Source organism: Rhinolophus sinicus, linkage group LG03 (assembly GCF_036562045.2).
Source record: "Rhinolophus sinicus isolate RSC01 linkage group LG03, ASM3656204v1, whole genome shotgun sequence".
Lineage (NCBI taxonomy): Eukaryota > Metazoa > Chordata > Mammalia > Chiroptera > Rhinolophidae > Rhinolophus > Rhinolophus sinicus.
The window spans coordinates 22,977,148-22,995,653 of record NC_133753.1 but is presented as its reverse complement, the minus strand read 5'-3'; the positions used below and the strand labels follow the sequence as shown (position 1 = coordinate 22,995,653).

The window sequence follows — 18,506 nt, the reverse complement described above, 5'->3', positions numbered from 1 at the left end:
GAGGATGAAATAGAATCAGATATGCCTGGTTTCTAACATCCTCCTACTGGTGTTTTCTGTCACATTAATACCGTGTCACTCATCGTGGGCCCTATTGAAGAGAGTAGAGAGCTGCTCACTTTCCGTTCCTTCCAGCCGCTTCATTCCTCGTCATTTTTAAAGTCCTTTACCCCTCCTCGTCCTTAACGTATCTCGATAGATGAAAGCTGGAACCACCACGAAGCTCTGGGAGCTGCTGGAGTGGGGAAGAGCGTTCCTAGTCATTGTTCTTTGTTTCCTTCAACTGTAGGGACCCAGTGACACTGTGTTCCCTAGCGGTCACCCCGGCAGGTGACACTGGGCTGAAGAGAAAGAACGCTTGTTGGGCTGTGCTTGTCTCTCGTGAGCACGGCCTTTGAACTTCCTGAAAGGCTCCCTCCTAGGTGACGACCCTTTGCGTGGCCATGACAGATTCTTACCCAGCACTCGGTGGACTTGGGGTGGTGGGGAAATCTCATTCTGGGGTGGCACATGCAAGGCTCCGTCACAAATGTGCTAACATCGCTCTGTGGGTAATACCATGAGGTCAGGCTTTCACATGCCATGACATACAATATACCTACCACGAGCCGAGCCGCCACCCTTCGTGAGACCCCTTCTCTGCTCACAAACCAGCCAGCACCACACTGGGCTGAGCCCTGGCTCGCCTCAGAAACTCGAGTCAGCCCAAACTTTCCTCTCCAGCCCTTCATCAGCCAGGAGAGTCGCCACAACTTGGGAGCCGTGAGGAACAATCAACTATTTTGATCTTAGGGTCTGTGATCTCTCCCCGTCAGCGTTAGGAGAGATTCGGTTTGGCAGCAGCAAGGAGGCATTTCAGCCTATGGAACCCCTCCCCCCGCAGTTGGCCCCTGAGGACAGGGCATCTTTTCTTCCTGTCTCAGTCACACACCTCCTCAGGGACCTGCTCGTGCACCGCTCCCGAGCAGACTCACCCCACCGCATCTCGGGCGGTGCGCCTTGCTCGTGGTCAGTGCTGTTTCTTAGCCTTTGCAGCACAGCTCTCCAGCCCCCAGCACAGTTTTCAGACTGTTTTCTTCCATGTTTGTCGCCTCTCTCCTCCCCTGCCAGTAACAAGTAAAGGCCAGACCCAGCTTGAATCAGATGAAATCACAAAGCATAAGTCTTCATAAAGCGGACCTGCCAGGGACCTGCAGGCAGGTTTTTGCCCCTCGAACCTTGACTCCGGGAGAGCAGGGGAGCGACGGCGCTGGGCCCAGGCTCAGTAGGGAGCTCCTCTGAGACCATCTCTTTCCCTTGTTCCTTCGCGTGTTTGAAGCCTGTTGCCTACTGCTTTCCCCTTTTCTTCTCCCTTTAAAAAAATTCTCCATTTTTTCACTTAGAAAAAAAATTATTTATACGATTGAGATCCACTAATTAAAGCCATTTTCTGGTATTTGGTTACTGGAGCGTTTGATGTCTCTCTGACAAGACCATGAAATGCACGGAGTGTCCACGGGGACGGAATTTGCTGAACACGGCTCTTTGTAAATGAGGGGACACAGTGTCGCCGCAGCTCATGAATATGAAACGCCCATGATGCCACCTCAGTGGACTTGGGAACACAGATGAATCCTGTCATGTGCTAAATGAGACCAATTTCTTTCACTTAACTTCATCTTCAATCAGACCTTCTTCCATTTGCCTGTTTAAAATTCCCCATACGTGATGCAGAAGGTAACGGCATTCAGTAAAACAAAGTTTTGCAGCTGCACAGAAAAATTATAATGATCTCTTGTTTCGTTGCCATCTCCTAAAATGGTGGACTTTGTTGCCTTTTGCTTATGAGCTCCGCTGAGATCTGTTGACTTTGGGCCAGAATTAGGGGTTATCTGGACTGCTCTTCTTGGGGTGTCCTCAAGCAGGATGTCCAGATCTCTTTCATGTGGATTGGGTATTGAACCTGGCTATGAATGACGGATGTGAGCCCTTGATGGCCTGTGGGTGCTCTGCAGTGGCTGGGGCACTGAGTGGGAAGGCAGCTCTGGGAAGGCTTATGTGTCACCAGGCAGGGCCTTTGCCGTCGGGAGTTCAGTTAGTGGATGACGTGAGAGGGACCATGTCATCAGGAAGCGCCCCGAGGAACCCGACAAGATAGGCCAACCACTTGTATTACTGACTAAGGTGTCACGGTGAGAGAGTGGTGGACCAGAGAACAATCTTTATGTAGCTCTCTGGAAATCTGCACATGACCCGGCAATTCCATTCAGAAAGACCCAACCAAGAAAATCAGCAAAGACAAGAGCCTAAAGGGACCCAGAGAAGAGGGAGGGGCTCCCTCTGGGACCCATGGGCCATATTGGGATGTCCCCTTTGTTCTTCCTGTAGGACTGAGATCGATACTCCAGGTGAAGAGCCATGTCCTGCCCAGGGTATACTCATTTCAGGCTGAGTCCAGTCTGAGGAATCATTTTTCTGTTCTAGTTGTGCCCAAACTGGCAAACGCCAGCTAGATTTGAATGCAGGCTCTCACAAAATGCATCGCAGAGAGCTGGGGCCAGCTTCCTAGGAAGAGGCAGGCAGGCTCCTGTCAGGCCACAGGGGCTGAAAGCAACCCTCTGGGACTTGGCTGAGTAGGTAAGCATTTTGTGTACAGTGTGATGGTATTATCCGTAATGAATGGATTCCAGGGCAATGGTGGCTTCTCACATCTCTGAAACCAGTTGTAAGTGACCCTACTGGTGTTCCCACATGGACCTACTATTTATTTCTCTTATTTATTTAAGCACCTCTCATTTATTTCTGTAGTTTCATGTGGTTGTTTGTTGGGTAGATCTGTGTTGAAAGACCAGTGTTCTGGTATCATCATGAGTTGCCAATTTGGCAATAATCTTTTTCTTTGAGGTAAGTTCTTACTGCCATTGCTGTGCATTAACAGGCCTTTACTGGGGGCTCCCAGAAAGTAGATTACACAGCGGGACAAACTAGAGATCTAAGAAGGAAGAAACATGCGGAGGTTGGTGAAGAGCAGTGTGACTCAGCCCCGGGATGGAAGCACATGTGGACCCAATTTGAGTGACTCTTCCTCTGTAACTTTGCCCCACCCAGCCATCATTTCTTGTATGTGCACAGGCCCTTCCCAGCGGGAGCAGCTCAAGTGGGACAAAGCCTTTGCTAGGATGTTATCAAATTCATTATGTAGCCAAGGATTGCTTGGTGGTTCTTGTGAAACGAATCTTACTGAGGCAACTTGAGGATTCAGTAACATTTCTACTCTAGTTGGAACGATATGTAGAAGATTGGCATTGTTCTTATCGTGTTTCCCCGAAAATAAGACCCGGTCTTATATTAATTTTTGCTCCAAAAGACGCATTCGGGTGTATTTTCAGGGGATGTCTTATTTTTTCATGTACAACAATCTACGTTTATTCAAATACAGTCATGTCATCTTCTGGAACATCGTCATAACGTACTAAAAGCATCCATCTGGCTCACGATCTTAACTGGGGCTTATTTTCGGGGGAAACACGGTATGTGTGTGACTTTTAGATTTGAGGGGCATTTATTGATTCAGTTCTGTTCAGTTGCCCTTTAGTTTGTAAGTCCTTGGGAATGCAGAAGTGACCGGGATGTGGTCTTTGCCCTGAGCTAGTTCCCCATCCAGGGGGCAGGCCTAGGGCCAATTTCACGTACTGTACCAACTGCAAGGTAGTGAGGTCTACCCTGTGGCCTTGAATAGAGTCACGGAAAGATGAAGTAGGAAGCTCCGAATTCTGCCTGTTGGATTCCAAGATGATTCACGAAGGAAGAGCTGTGCATTTCCCATTTTTGCTCATTTTTATTTTTTATGTATAGCTCCACCCCCCCACCCCCACCCCCACACACACACTTCGCAACTTTGCCATGCTAAGTCCATCTTGGTTTTCCCCTAATGTGCCTCAGAAGGGTCTTGCTTATAACAGGTGCCCGGTCCGTGTTTCCTGGCTGGTTGATGCAGACCCTTCCTCAGCTGGCACCAGGCACCCTCGCCTGTCTCACCCTGTGCCACTCTCCCCTGGGCCCCACAGGGGAATCCCACCCGCCTTCCTGCAGTTTCTGCGGTGTTGCAAGATACTTCTCACCTCATAGCGCCTTGGCATTTGACCCTGCCGGGTTGAATTCTATTTATCGGTCAGCTTTCAGCTGCATTGTTTTTAACTCAGGGAGCCTCCCTAAATCCTCACCCCACCCCCCAGAATTCTAAATTAGATTCTTCTTGGGCTGGATTAAGTGCACTGTGGAGCATCTGTTCAATAGAATACTAGGTGGTCACTTAAAAAAGTAAGATGTATCAGTATATTATCAGGAAGGGTAAAAGGAAGTTGCGGAACAAGATGTAGGTAAAGTGATCGCATTTGCACACATTTTTTAAAGGACGTATGTACTGTGGTCTGCATAAATTCTTTCCAGTAAGTATATACAAGAAGTTGTTAATAGCGATTACCTCTAGGGAGACAATTGGGGCTCATCTAAGGAAAGGAAAATTTAAACTTTTCTGTAGTGTTTGAATTTATTACCACATATGATAATACTTTTACCTTCAAAACGCAAGACAATTAGGTCTCCCTGTTACTTGCAGTCACAGAATCCGGTTAGCTTCCCTCACAGAATGTATTTGAATGTGTTTGTGTTTCCTGTCCCCCACTGCACTGGTGCCCCATGAAGACAGGGCCCATGTCTGTTTTATTTGCTGTTGTTACTGGCACTGCTTAGCAGGGTACCTTTCACGTAGTAGGTGTTCAGTCAGTATTCCTTGAGTGAGTGAACGAATGAATGAATGAATGAACGAACAGGCAAACAAATGCAGTTTCCCCGTGATGTGGGGAACGAGGCAACACGTGGGACAGACAAGCAAGTTGAACATGTGAGACGGCTGACAGGAGAGGCAGGGACAAGTGCAGAGACCAAGGAGAGCCTGTTTAAAGTGTAGGAGCTGGGAGAGAGAGCAGATGATCTGCGTGGGGGCGGCGAGCTGCGTGGGGTGGGGTGGCGAGCTGCGTGGGGATGGTGCTACCTGCCGCCAGAACTGAGGTAAAGGATGAGGGCGCCCACTCCCCATGGTGAACCCTTTTGCCTCACTTCCCCTTTTCTGTGGCTGTACAGGGTGCCCAGCCACCTCTTTCTCCAGGGGGCTACTTTGTTGAGACGTGGGTGGCAGGGGTACATTCTTTTCATTCAGCTCCATTTGGCCTTGTATCGGGAAGGAGCGAGTCAGGGCATAAGGCGTCGGAGAGACAGCTTGTTTTTGGTTATGAGAATCAAGGGAAATACCCAAGAACGGAGGACATTGTGTCTTAGGCCGAGTGAAAGCTGTTCAACTGGAGGCAGTTGTCTCACGCCTCCATCAGGAGGCATCTCAGGGCATTGGACTTTCGCAGGAGAAGTGTGGGTGGGCTGCGGACGAGCTCGGGGCTACAAGCGGACTGAGTTGGAAGCCTGGCTCTGTTCATCGTTAGTGGTCTTCTCCTCGTGAGAGCTGCTTAATTTTTTTTTATCCCCTTCTTCCGCCTCCCCCGCCTCCTCCAGTTCAAGCCATTGCTTCTCCATCTAGTTGTGTAGGACACAGCTCCCTGGCCCATGCTGGTATTATGAGCCTTGCGTTACCCCCGGCTGAGGCAGTCGGTCACTGGTCAGCCACTCACAGCAGCTCTCGCCGGCTGCCGGCCACTCACGCTGACCGCCGGCCGCTCACGCTGGCCACCGGCCACTCATGGCAGCACACGGTAGCCCACGGCAGCACACAGCAGCAGCCTATGGCAGCCCATTCTGGCTGCTGGCCACTCATGCTGGCCACTGGCTGCTCATGGCGGCAGCACTCAACAGCCTGCAGCAGCACTCAGCAGCCCGTGGCAGAGAGCTGCTTTATCTTACTGAGCCTCAGTGTTCTCATCTGGAAAATGGGCAGGAGTAAATGAGAAAAGGAAGAGCCTATGGCTTGTCTCCATGCTCAATATTATATCTGATAGATGAATATGAATAGTTACAGAATGTTTATTATGTACTGAGCATAGCACTTAGTATTTTATAACGATTATTGCATTTAATACTTCCAACAACTGGATGAGGTGGGTACAATTATACTAGTTTTACAGAAGAAGAAACTGAGGCCCAGAGAGGATAAAGTCTCATAGCTAGTACGTGGGGAGCCAGGATTCAAGGGAGGCCATCCTGCCTCAGAGCCTGTGTTTCTAACCACTGGATAGGCGTCCTCCCCATATACTTAACTTACTCACTGTTTCTGTTAATGTTCTTTTTCTTATTAGCCGCATAGAAGAAAATAAGAATAAAGTGAATATCATTATTAAACTTTTTAAAATAGTGGTAGCTTTTTAATAGTACAAGAGCACACTGCTGTGTTCTTGTTATTGTCTCTCAAAATTGTGTGCTTTTAAACGTTGAACTTGATACCCTGAACCAGGCTGCGTCACTGGTCCAGACTCACAGGTCAAGTAGCTGTGCTGATTGCAGGCAGTGTTAGATCATTCTACGTAGGTAATTTAGTAAAGAAGTGGATTTCTCAAGTCCATTTTCTTTTTCTAGATTTGTTCTCAGTGTGTGTGTGGGGGGGAGGCGGGGAGAGGGAGGGAAGGAGAGAAAAAAAAAACAAAATTCCCAAGAACATACTATGTACACATGAGCAAGTACTTGTCTGTGATTATAAATCAGAAACTGTAAAATTGTGAAGTTCTTTGAAGTTTGCCCACAACCTGCTCCATGGCCACCTGTTCCACTGGGGGCCGGGAGTTGGATGCCCTGTCGCTGCCGTGATGGCTCAAGCTGTCACTGCACCGGAATGTTGCAGCTTGCCTTGGCCTGGCTGTCATCGCTGGCTCTGTCCCACTCAGGCGGTTCACCAGGTTCTGTTGGGCACCAGGCTTCCAATTAGAGAGAAATCCCACTGTGTGGCCAGCCCCACCAGTGCCACTCTGAGAGGCCCCTTTGCCAACGCTGGGGCTGCCCTCTGATCTGTCACAGATGGGCCGGGCCCACGCTCCTTTGTGCACATTTGGAGGAGCGGAATGGGGACGAAGAGAGACGCCCATAGGGAGTCAGAGTGGACATTGGGCAGCAGTGCTGTTCCTCAGAGCTGGGAGAAGCTGGGCAGAATTGACAGGACCCAACTGCTAGCGCTGTGGAGGGAAAGGAGACTTGGGGGAGACCCAGTCCTGAGCCCTAATCTCAGCAGGGGGCATTTTCTTACCAACTTCTGAATATTCATTTCAGGCTGGACCCCACACCCGAGGAGAGCCAGGAGCAGCTAACTGGTTCACTCCAAAACTGTCACACTACTGATGGCGCATGGCACAGCCAGCTTCCTCCCTGCCCCGCTGCAGGGTCTGTGCACTCTCAGCAGCCTGGAGCCCCGCTCACCTGGGCCCTAGGATGGCGCTGTCAGCAGCAGCCCTCACCATGGACTGCGCTACTCATGCAGGGAGAGAGTGAACAAGAAAGCTAAATTTCCATTAGCATAAGAAATAGAATCTTAGAGATTCCCATCTCTGATTCTTTAGCAGGTAGAGAGATACAATCTAAGCTCCGAATAGCTTCTTTCTAGATATAGGACCTGGTAAATGTGGTTCATCATTTTGGGGGTGGTGTGTGTGTCTTTATTTTCCCTATCAGCCATTTCTTTTATTTTTATCTCCATTCTTTCCTTTAATCACTCTCTTTCTCCACCTGTCTTTCCTCTCTGTGTCTTATTTTCTGTGTCTCCCTTGCACACTTCCTCTCTCTTTTTCCAGATACAGCATCTGTAACCCCATAGTCAGAAGCAATAATAAAGACACCGGGCTTGGAACTGACTCATATATTCGGGCTTAGCTGGACTACAGCAGTTGCAAAGTCCAAATAGCAAACAGCCTGAAGGTGGCAAGGGTCTTCCAACGGTTCTTGGAATAATTCTGCATCTCTTTTAAAAATAAAATTAAATTCCATCTATGGAAGCAGAAATGAAGCAGTTCTTCACTTTTCTCTCCTCTCTGGGATTTTTCCTCCTTTTAATATTTGCAATTGGTTTGGGAATTCCGGGACTGTCTCAGCCCACTTTTTTCCTGCCTTATCTTTATTTTTACTCTGTGCAGACTGGTTAAAATAAAGAAAACCCTTCTACTAGTTGGTGATACTCGTATGGAGAAGGAAATACTTCTGTAGAGTGTTAGGTTGTCCCCATGAGAAGGTGGACTATTTTTGTACCTTAAGCGAGTTGCCATAATTGAGTGATGGGCTATCTGTTTCTCTGTTTGGATGACTTTGTTAAATTGATGAAAGAAACGGCTTCGGGTCTCCTCATGTGTCTGTATGTCTGTCTCACATGGAGAGTTCAGAGAAGAAAAATCTCTGAGCGCTAGCAAGAGAAGCGTCGTCTTTAGAATCAGTCCTGTTTTTATATTAGATCTGGCAGATGGAGGGCCTGATCTCACATGCACTGCTGGGGAGCCAGCTCATATCCTTAGGTGTCAGATGTCGTTCTGATGCAGGCTCGGCGCCATGACGACTGTGACGCTTGAAAAGACTACGACGAGCTAATGCACTGGTGGACCTTGGTCACGAGGACGTGCGCCCATATGGCACCCGCCAGATGACACTGCACTTTCTCAGTACCTCTGTCTCTGGTGGTGCCAGGCTCCTGCATCGGTTCCTCTTCTTTTCTCCCCTATAATGTAAACATTTCCCCAAATACTGTCTGGCTCTATCTTCTCATTTCTTTACATTTCGCCTTGGAGATCCACTCCAATGGCTCCTAACCTGGAGTGTATGTCAGGATCACCGAAGACATCTTAGGTAAAATACAGATGCCTGAGCCCTACCCAGGAGGTTCTAATCTAGTAGGTTCTGGGGTAAAGTCTGGGGTTTAAGAATTGTTGAAATTCTACCTTTGATTCTAATGTGCACGTCTGGTTCAGTACCTTAGCCCTAGACTGGGGGCCCCTGGAGGCCAGAGACTGTGTCTGAGTGTCCATTCTACCCCCAACCTGCTGGCGCATTAAAGGTGATAAGTAATAAATGGAGAAGCAGGCAGGGTCCCCGTGTGTGTGGCTGACAGTTCTGCTGCCGCCTCTCATTGCAGATATCCCCGTTATTCCCGATCTGGAAGAAGTACAGGAAGAAGACTTTGTTTTGCAGGTGGCAGCCCCTCCCAGGTACGTTAAATGAGGTATGAAGTTAGCGGGAGGCAGGGAACATATGAATTAATACACCCCAAATGCCATCTCTAGTGGTACTGCCCCCCAGTGCAAATCCAGATGTTTCTGGTGACAGGCTCCATCCCAGGGTTCCCAGTGTATTAGACATTTTCTAATAAAGGACCCATTTTGGTCCTTCCCAGCTACTAGTGGTGCAGTGAAGATGGTGGCCCAGCGGCCCTCCTGGAACTTGGTCTGCCTGTGGTTCCTCCTCACAGTGTCTCTCTTTCCTACAGCGTCCAGGTAAACCGGGTGATGACCTACCGCGACCTGGACAATGACCTCATGAAGTACGCAGCCTTTCAGACCTTGGTGAGTAGAACGGCCTCTGCATAGAGGCGCAGGCCCCCGGGGGTGTCTCAGCTCCCCCAAAGCCATGGACAGCTCCTCCCTGCGTCTCTGTGGCTGCCTGGCAGCGGTCCCTTCGCTGGAGGCGTTACAGCGTATCCGGACTTAGTATATTCCAGCATTTTCCAGTGCAGGCTCCCCCTGCTTCCATGGCTGTCCACTTGGTGTCATTAGATATGCTTGTCCGAGAGACGCATTGCTGTCATGCCCTGCCCTCCTGGTGTTGGCCTTCCCCCAAAGAATGCCCGGCGTGCAGGATGTCATAGCGTGCCCTCAATTCTCAGTGACCATGTGGTCCACTCACATTGTTACTCTTTCCTAAGGCATTCCTGCAGGTCTGGGTTTGGGAAGTTCTACCACACACAACCTGGTCCCCCTCACTTTGCGGGAGGTAGTTGTCTGAAGGCCCCGGAGGTACACAGCCTTTTTTTGTTTCTGTTTTTGCATTCACAGGATGGAGAGATCGACCTTAAACTGCTCACCAAAGTCCTCGCACCAGAACACGAAGTTCGAGAAGTACGTAGCAGCAGCAGCTCCTTACTCTCAGTCCTGTCGTTCCTATAACCAGTTGGGCCCCCAGGCTGACCTCTACCTCCCCGGCCAGTGGGTGTGGGAAGTGGGCTGTGATTGCAGGGAAAGGCTTCCTTTGTCCTACCCAGTGGTACGTCTCTTGCCAGGATGACATCAGCTGGGACTGGGACCGTCTGTACACGGAGGTGTCCTCAGAGCTCCTCACTGAGTGGGACCTGCTGCAGACAGAGAAGGAGGATCCCGTGGGACAGTCTGCACACACCTGAGGAACAGCACACCTGGGGAACAACAGACCACTCCCCCCGCACAGAGTCCCCTCCGCTTTGAACTTCACAAAATGCAATAAGCCTAACAATAAAGAAGCTTGCAAGCAGCTTAGAATTTTTATATGGAATATTTTTTAATAAAAAAGATTTGTTTTCAGTAGACCACATCGAATCATTCAGTTGTAGTAAATTGCTTTCTTCTGTGGCCATCTCTTCCATTTCTTTCCAGTGCCCTCTTGGAAAGATTCATCAAGAGTTAAGGAAGCAGCTTTTAAACAATCTGATGGGAACTCTTCCCCATTGCGGAAAAGCATGAGGGAAAGCTAGATTCAGAGAGAGAAAGAATGGCGCTCCTCCTGGAAGCTGTTCCGTCCACAGAGGCCACGGCGGTTCCCTGGAGCATCTACCTGTAAGCACCTAGACGCAGGGATATGGGAGGTTGCAAGTGGCTGCCTCCCGGGGCCCAGGGGAGGGCCTGTTGGGACACCTGTCTTACTGTGGACGTTCAGTTACGTTAGTGAAACTGCGCTGTCTCCTTTGTGCTTTCAGGCAGCTGAGCTGCGGAGACAGTGAGAAGTGGGTGCGATAAGGTGACCCAACCCTCACGGCAGGGTTTGGTGGCCCTTCTGAGAGCGCTCCCCTCTCTCCCCTTCCTGCATCCCACTCCTGGGACCCCCTTCTGAGCATGGTTCCCTTCTGACACAGGTTTCAAGAGCCTCGTTTCTGGTTCTCATTAGCAGGGGGCAGCTTGGCAGCCCTGAGAATCCCACAGAAACACTCTCTTTGGGAGCCTGGGCCTCCCCATGACCTTCAGAAACCCAGCTGCTTGTCTCCATTGCTCCCCAAGCAGCATCACTGCCTGTTTCCAAAGTGCGCCAAGGTCTGGAGCAGAGCCCAGCCTTTTTGCTTTCTTTTTTTTTTTTTTAAGTCTAAAAAAATTTTTTTTTTATTTTAAGTGTGTTTTTCCAGGACCCGTCAGCTCCAAGTCAAGTAGTTGTTTCAATCTAGTTGTGGAGGGCGCAGCTCACAGTGGCCCATGTGGGGATTGAACCGCGCTCTAACCAACTGAGCTAACTGGCTGCCACCCCCCCGACCCCCAGCCCTTTTTCTAAACAGAGACATGTTTTGTTTTTGTTTTTCTCTTTCTCCCCAAGACATCTCATCTGAGGACAGAGATGTCATCTCCCTGCCCGCCTCTCCTGGGTACCTCTTTGGATCAGGCCCATGCAGGCTGGCAGCAGCCAACTAAGTCCAGTCCTGGCCATGGGGCCATGGCGCGTGCAAGTACTACTCTTATCCTGCCTGGAAAGCCCTTCATTAAAATTCAGAAAAACAAAGAGGCTCAATACTTCAAAAACCCACTGGGGGGTTATTTTTGTATGACTACAGTGCCCTTCCCCAGTGAGCCAAGCGGGCTCCAGAGCAGGCACAGAAAATGCTTGTCTGCTAATTATAAACTCAGGGATTTAGTGGCTTTGGGGTCCCTTCTCCTCCTTTTCCAGAGTCACACTTTTAGCCCAAAAAGCCCCTCTTTGGAATAATTCCCATGGTCACTGAGAAGTTTCCATCCAAGCTGGTTTTTCTTGAGCGTGCATCTTTCTGAAACCCAAAGGAGAGGCTTATTTCTAGTACCTTAATTACTGGCCGATTCACCTGCCTCAGGACTCTGATAACCTTGGAGGTCTCAGCTAGCCGGAGCACGTGGGTAGGGGTTGACTTGCTCCCTCCCTTTATTCTATAACAGCAGCAGCAAAAGTGTCTAACGTGCATTGAGCGCTCACCACGTGCCAGGCACTGGGCTTGCACATATGAATCATCTGCTTAAGCCTCACAACCACCCAATGAAGCAGATACTGTCATTATCCCATTTTACTGCTTGGAAAACCAAGGCTCAGAGAGGTAAAGAGATTACCTAAGATGATCCAGCTTCGTGGCAAAGCTGGAATTCAAAACCAAATTAACTGACGCCACTGTGCTTTTAACCCCTATGGTTTTGTTCCCCCTCTGCTGCCTTCAGCTTGGGAAAGGAATGTGGTTTATAATGGGCAGAATTAGCAGTGCGCTGGGAGAAGAGGCCTGCCACCCCTCCACCCCCGACCAGGCATCCATTCTTTCTATGGAGTGACCACAGGGCAGAGGGCTTCTGTCAGGCCTGGATGTGAAGAAGCCCCTCAACGTGGCTGAGCTCAAGAGTCCTATCCCCAGGGAAGTGGGGATGAAGCCAGTGGACCTAGGAGAGGGACAGTGCTAAGTTACGTGAGCTAATCCTGGACAAGCGGCAGGTTCAGACCACGTGTGGCCATGTCACCTGTCTGTGCCCGGGTCATGCCCTGTCTGGGCTCTCCATTCTTTACTATGCATTTGAGCATCATCTCTTCAGAGTTCCTGGTCAGTGATGGGTTGTTCCAGAACCTATGTCCACCCAGTTCTTACCCGATTTCTGAGATACCTTCCTTATGTTCCAACCAGCAGTGTCTCCCACCTAGACTTCAGCGGGCCTCCCAAGAAGATGACCCACGAGGTATGGCAGCACAGGACGAGCATCTACAGGTACCCACAATGTGGTTTTGTGCAGACGCGTGGGGGAGGCGTGGATGGGTCTTGATGCTGTTGCCTCCTTCGTGTGGTGTGTTGACCAGTTTCTCCTAGACTGGCTCGTATCACCTCTGAGCAGGCTTGAGAAGTCCCAGCTGGTCTCTGACAAAATCTCCCATGGTGTCTTTGCACTGGGTGGTCGCTGCAGAGCTGCTATTCATAAGCCGGGGCCTGGTGGGGCAGTTTGTTCCTTCATAACATATTGATTGCTACTTAGTATGTGCCGGGCTGTGTTCTAGGCATGGCAGAGAGAGAGCTAGACAAGCCAAACTCCCTTTCTTCCGAGCACTTACACCTGGGGGTGGAAATGGACAAATAAGGAAACTACTAATATGTCAGAAGGGAAAAGGTGCTATGGAGAAAAATGAAGCAGAACAGGGAAGGGAGTGCTGGGTTGGGGTTTGCAATTTTCAGTGGAGTGGTCAGTGGAGGCCTCCCTGAAAAGGTGACATTTGAGCAAAGACCTGGAAGAGGTGAAAGAAGAAGCAAGATGGGCACCTGGGGAGCAGTGTTCCAAGGACTGAGAACGATATCTGTCCAGGCCAGCAGGAGGCCGTGCACCTGGCTTGTCTGAGTAGCAGCAGGAGGCCAGTGTGCCCGGGATGGAGGGGACAGGGGAGAGGACATGCCCTGTCTGGTTGTGTCTCAGGTCTGGGCTTGTCACAGAAAAGACCTTGGGCATGTGGGTTCCGCTCCCTCCAGGGACACATGTACTCGCAGGCCTCCTCGTGCTTGCCAGGCAGCCTTGGAAAACATTCCCCAAACGGCTCCACAGCCTTTTCGTGCCTGGGCTGGGAGGAAATGAATGTTAACGCTACATGGACGGAGAGGGGAACAATGAGCTCTGTCTGCCGGGCACCGGGGGCAAGGAGGCTGCCCCCAGCTCCCCACCAGGCTGGGGTGCGCCAGTGTGCCGGGCAGACAAGGTGGCATTGTAAGGCCCCAGCAGGGGACGCTCCCTGGAAACCTGCAGCTCCGATGAAAAGCTCAAGCAAGCAGTTCATCGGGCAGGCCTGTGGCTAAATGTGAGGTCGTCTCTACCGCTGATGGTTAGCTCATCTTCGCTAAACCCCAGGACACTCCAGATAAGCTTTTGGAACTACGTGCTCTGGACGGAAACTGCTGCTGGGCCTGTTGAGTGTTGCTTCACCAAAATGTGCTGCTCACATTGCGTCAAGGCTTTTCTCGCTTAGTGGTTGGGGAGGCCCCAGGGAGCAGCGGCGCTGGAGACCTGAATGAAAGGTGGCGTTTGCTGCAGCAACATATGGCAGCGTAGCATCTCACTCCACTTGACCAAGCAGTGCTCTGCTCTTCTGCTAGAGGCCAGAGAGTCAGCGGGGAAGAGGGTAGAGGGAGGCGTAGGAAGCAGTGGCAAAGGACACAGATTCCGGAATCAGGCAGGCCTGGGTTCTAGTACCAGCTCTGCCACTTAGTAGCTGTGTGTTCTTGAGCGAGCTGCTTTCCCTTTCTGATCCTGTTTTCTCATCTGTAAAGCAGGGGTAATATTCATACTGTCCTCTTAGGATCGTGATACCCAGTAAAAGCTGACTGCTGTTAGATTTTAGAACTGGATGGGATCGGATGATGAACAGAGGAAAAGTCACACTGGATATTTTATTGCCACAACACCGGTGTTTTGCTAGGGGATACCACCTTCATTTCCCCTCATGCATCATTTCTCAGCTCTGGATAGAATGGTTTGGCACTAAGAATTTTTTGTTTTGTTTTTGTAACAACTTGATTGAGGTATAATTTGCATGCCTTAAAATGGACCCACTCACTGAAAGTGCACAGTGAGTGATCTGAGTACATTTATGGAGTTCTGTAACCATCACTATAATCCTGTTTTGGAACATTTTCATCGCCCTGCAAAGTTCCCTGTGTCCATTTACAGTTACTCCCCACTCCCACTCCCAGCCCTCGGCAACTACCGACCTGCTTTCTGACTCTAAATTTGTTGTTTCTGGAAAATTCATATCAATGGATTCATATGATATGTGGTCTTTGGAGCCTGGTGGCTTTCACGTCGCATGTTTTCAAGGTCCATCCATGTTGTAGCATGTGTCAGTAGTTTGTCCTTTGCCAAATGATGTTTCACTGTATGGATACGTACTGCATTTTGTTTATTCACTAGCTGATGGACTTCTGACTTTCCATGTTGGGGCCATGATGAATGGCGCCCCTGTGGTCACGCACTACATGTCTTTATGTGAACATATGTTTTCATGTCTCGTAGGTAGATTCCTAGGAGTGAAATTGCTGGGTCATATGCTGTGTTTATGTTTAATGTTTAAGAAACTGCCAAACTGTTTTCCAGGCATCAGTTCTATTTGTTTGTTGGTTTAGTTTGTTGGTTTATTTTGTTTCAATGCCTTAAGGTATAGGATTACGTACTTAATTTTTTCTTATCTCCTTTAGGTAAGTTTTTCAAAGATCATTTATAGGAGCCACATTCTCCTGATTCCCCTCTTCCTTTCCTCTGCCTGGTGTCGAGCTTATCTCTGTTTTGAGAACGCGGAGCTCACCTCCTTTTCTCCACCCGACTGTGAGAGCTTCTTCCGGATAAAGTGGGGTGTAGTTTGAGTTTCTGTCCCTGGAATATGAGCCCCTTGCATATTCCAGTTCAAAGTCAAATAAGACATGGTCCTCACCCCAAGGAACTCACAAGCTAGGAGAGAAACAGACAAGTTTCGTGTATGTTTTCAAAGCGTTGGTTTGGAAAACCACAGAGGCATTTTGGGTGAGTGGAGGAGCCCAGATGACCCCCTGCACCCTGCAGATGACGGGAGAGGCCAGGTGGGGGGCGCTTCGTGTATCCACCAAGAAATACAGAGGTGGGGTTGGTTTGCTCAGAGCAGGGGCTGCTCAGCAAACTGCAGCCCGTGGGCCAAGTCCAGCTGCCACTTGTTCTAGTCAACTTTGATGGGAACAGAGCCGTGCTCCTTCCTTTACCTGTTGTCTGCGCTGCTTTTGTGCTACCGCGGCAGAACTTTGTTGTGATAGGGACTGTCTGGCCTGCAAAGCCTCGAATATTCACTGTCTGGCCTTTCACAGAAGAAGCTTGCGACCTCCCCTTAGAGGAAAGAAGGAAGATGAGAAAGAATCGCCGCCTGCATGCTCCCAAGTCCAGCTGCTCATTGCTACCCGGAAAGTCAATTGCAGCAGGAGTGATTTGAGTAGGTGTCAGCAAAGACAGGAAGGGTGGGTGACTCTGGCTCCTGAGACAGAGAGACAGAGAGACTAACTTCCCGTAAGAAAAGGAAAAAGAACACTGAGCAGTTCCAGCAAAGTTGGCACATACTCTCTCTGGAGACAAAAAGCTGGGAAGAGGGACGCTGGGCTCCTTTCTGGCCCTTTGATCCTATTTGGGATGCGGGCGGGGGAGTCTCCAGGAGTCAAGTGCCGTTGGCAGTGGGCTCGGAATAAAGAAGAGAAAGCCCAGTGGAGGGGTTAGGAGCAAGGGAGGGGGAAAATCGGATTTCTCGTCTGGTGAGGTGGAAATCAGAAAGCAAGGGAGGCGGGAGCAGACGGAGTAAGTGACTTGTCCCTCTCGTGGCTGTGATGGAGTGAATTAATTCCCGGCATATGTTCCCAGCATCTGTCGTGGTGACCGGGACCGGAGGGGTCAGCGAGAGAGGGGACCATGCCAAGGCTGAGCATTAGCCCAGAATTCCCGGGCTGCAAGGGCTCTTGGCTCCCACGCAATGATGGCTGGCCAGCGCGCCCAGGAACATCTGCTGCAGCTGCAGCAAGCAGCCCTGCCTCGGGGAAGAGGAAGGAGTCCCCTCTGCATTCTCTCTCGGCAAGAAAACACCTGGCTGCAAAGGGGCTGGGAGGAGACCAGAAAGAGCCTGCAAACCCTGTCTCTTCCAGCTCTCAGGCTGCAAGAGATTCAACCCAGCAGCCACGTGTCCTGCCAGCAGACTGGCGGTGTGATGCAGGGCACTGCATTGGGAGGAGCAGGCGGAGTCCCAGCCCTGGATGGAGAGAACGCGCAGGGCTCTTGGGACACCCTCCTAAGTACCAGTCCCAGAATCCCCCTGGATTCTATGTGGGCTTCTTGGTGCAAAGTGTCCCTCGGGAGTCAGCAAGCGACTGAGGGAGAGGAAGCAAGGCAGGCTTAGTGGTTAGGCATGCAGACGCAGCCAGCTTCGCGTCTCTGCTCTTCCACGTCATACCTGCATGACTTTGGACAGGTCCCCGTACCTCTTTGTGCCTCAGTTTTCTCATTTATAGAGAGACGTGGAAAATAAGTCCTGTCTTATGAGGCTATTGTGACGATTAAACGACCTACTTCAAGTGTCCGGCAAAAAGCAAGCACTCGGTGAGGATTAGTTCTGATCATAAGGAGTGGACAGGCCGCGATCGCTTGTCCCTGACGTAAGTCGTAGGCGTTAGGGACAGGACGCACACAGGCATCCACCCCAAGGTCATGAACTAGAGGCCCACAGACTGACTTTGACCCACGGGACAGGTTTGATTTGGCTGACACACGGTTTTTAATTGTTCAGTTAATTATCAGCATTGAAAATGGACATTTTTCACATTATACCCAGATTTCCAGTGTCTCTTAGGAAATCGAGAGATCTGTCCACTCTGGGGCCACAGCCCCTGCAGCAGTGACCGGCTTGAGCAGGCTGTCAGCAGGGGCAGCTCGGCACGCCCCACTCCACTTCACTTACGGTTCTGCCCGGCCGCTGCAGGCACTGACTTTGAGACCCCTGCCCAACCTCCTCGTATTGCCAATGAGGATTCTGTTTCCCAAGGGCGCTTACCAAGGTTGTGCTCCTGAGACTGGAACTCGAGCCCTGACCTGCAGGCCAGAGTCCTTTGTCCGTAACACCGCCCCCGCCCCCCCTTGTGCGATGTACAACCTACAATCACGTCAGTTACAACCTACAATCATGGGGTTATGCTCCTCTGACCGGGAAGCATAACCCTGTCTGTGTCCAGCGTGGATCTGAGAGTTTCAGCAGAGTCCTGGGATAGTTCCAGGGCCAATAACTGGTTAGCCATTGCCCTCCACTGGACTGTTCACACTCTGTCCCGGAGCTGACGGCCTCTGCTCAGGAAGAGTGCCCAGCTCCGCAGTCATGAGAAAGGTAGGGGGTTTGCCTTCTTTCTGTGGCAGCCACCAGTGCCTCAGTCACGCTGCCACCAGCCATTATGAATATGGGGGTAGCAGAGGCTGCAGGGCGCATTCTGGATTTCAGGCCTCAGGGGCAGGAGGACGCCCTATTCGTCTGCCAGCAGGGTCTCCATGCTGGGCTTACAAGGGTCAGCCCCAGGAGTGCACCGCTCAGCTCTTCCTTCAAGAGAGAGCCTGAGCCTGGAGTGTGGTTAGCTGACAGCCTCCGGCCGTAGTGCCTTCAGGAGACGCTCAGGCCATGTGCCTCCAGGGAGTACCCGGCCGGTCACTAAGCCCGGCAGTGGTGCAGGCTCACCATTCCCGGTCAGAATAGGACTCCTCGCCGGCAGTCTGTGCACCAGAGGTCCCCCTCGGGCTGGCCAGGACTTGCTCAGAACCGTGCTGCAGTCTGGGACTTGTTGCCTGGTCCTGCTTCCT

General features: G+C 50.6%; 1 protein-coding gene across 1 annotated transcript in view; it reads left to right on the top strand.

The window, feature by feature from the left end:
• The window catches only part of IFT43 (intraflagellar transport 43), a 73,221-nt gene extending 62,714 nt beyond the window's left edge, over positions 1-10,507 (top strand). Inside the window, exons 6-9 of the mRNA XM_019733705.2 lie at positions 9,086-9,158; positions 9,437-9,512; positions 10,002-10,064; positions 10,226-10,507. Coding sequence (XP_019589264.1) covers positions 9,086-9,158; positions 9,437-9,512; positions 10,002-10,064; positions 10,226-10,345 — 332 coding nt within the window. The 3' untranslated portion in view covers positions 10,346-10,507. The remainder of the gene's footprint in view (positions 1-9,085; positions 9,159-9,436; positions 9,513-10,001; positions 10,065-10,225) is intronic.
• Positions 10,508-18,506: the final 7,999 nt, after the last annotated feature.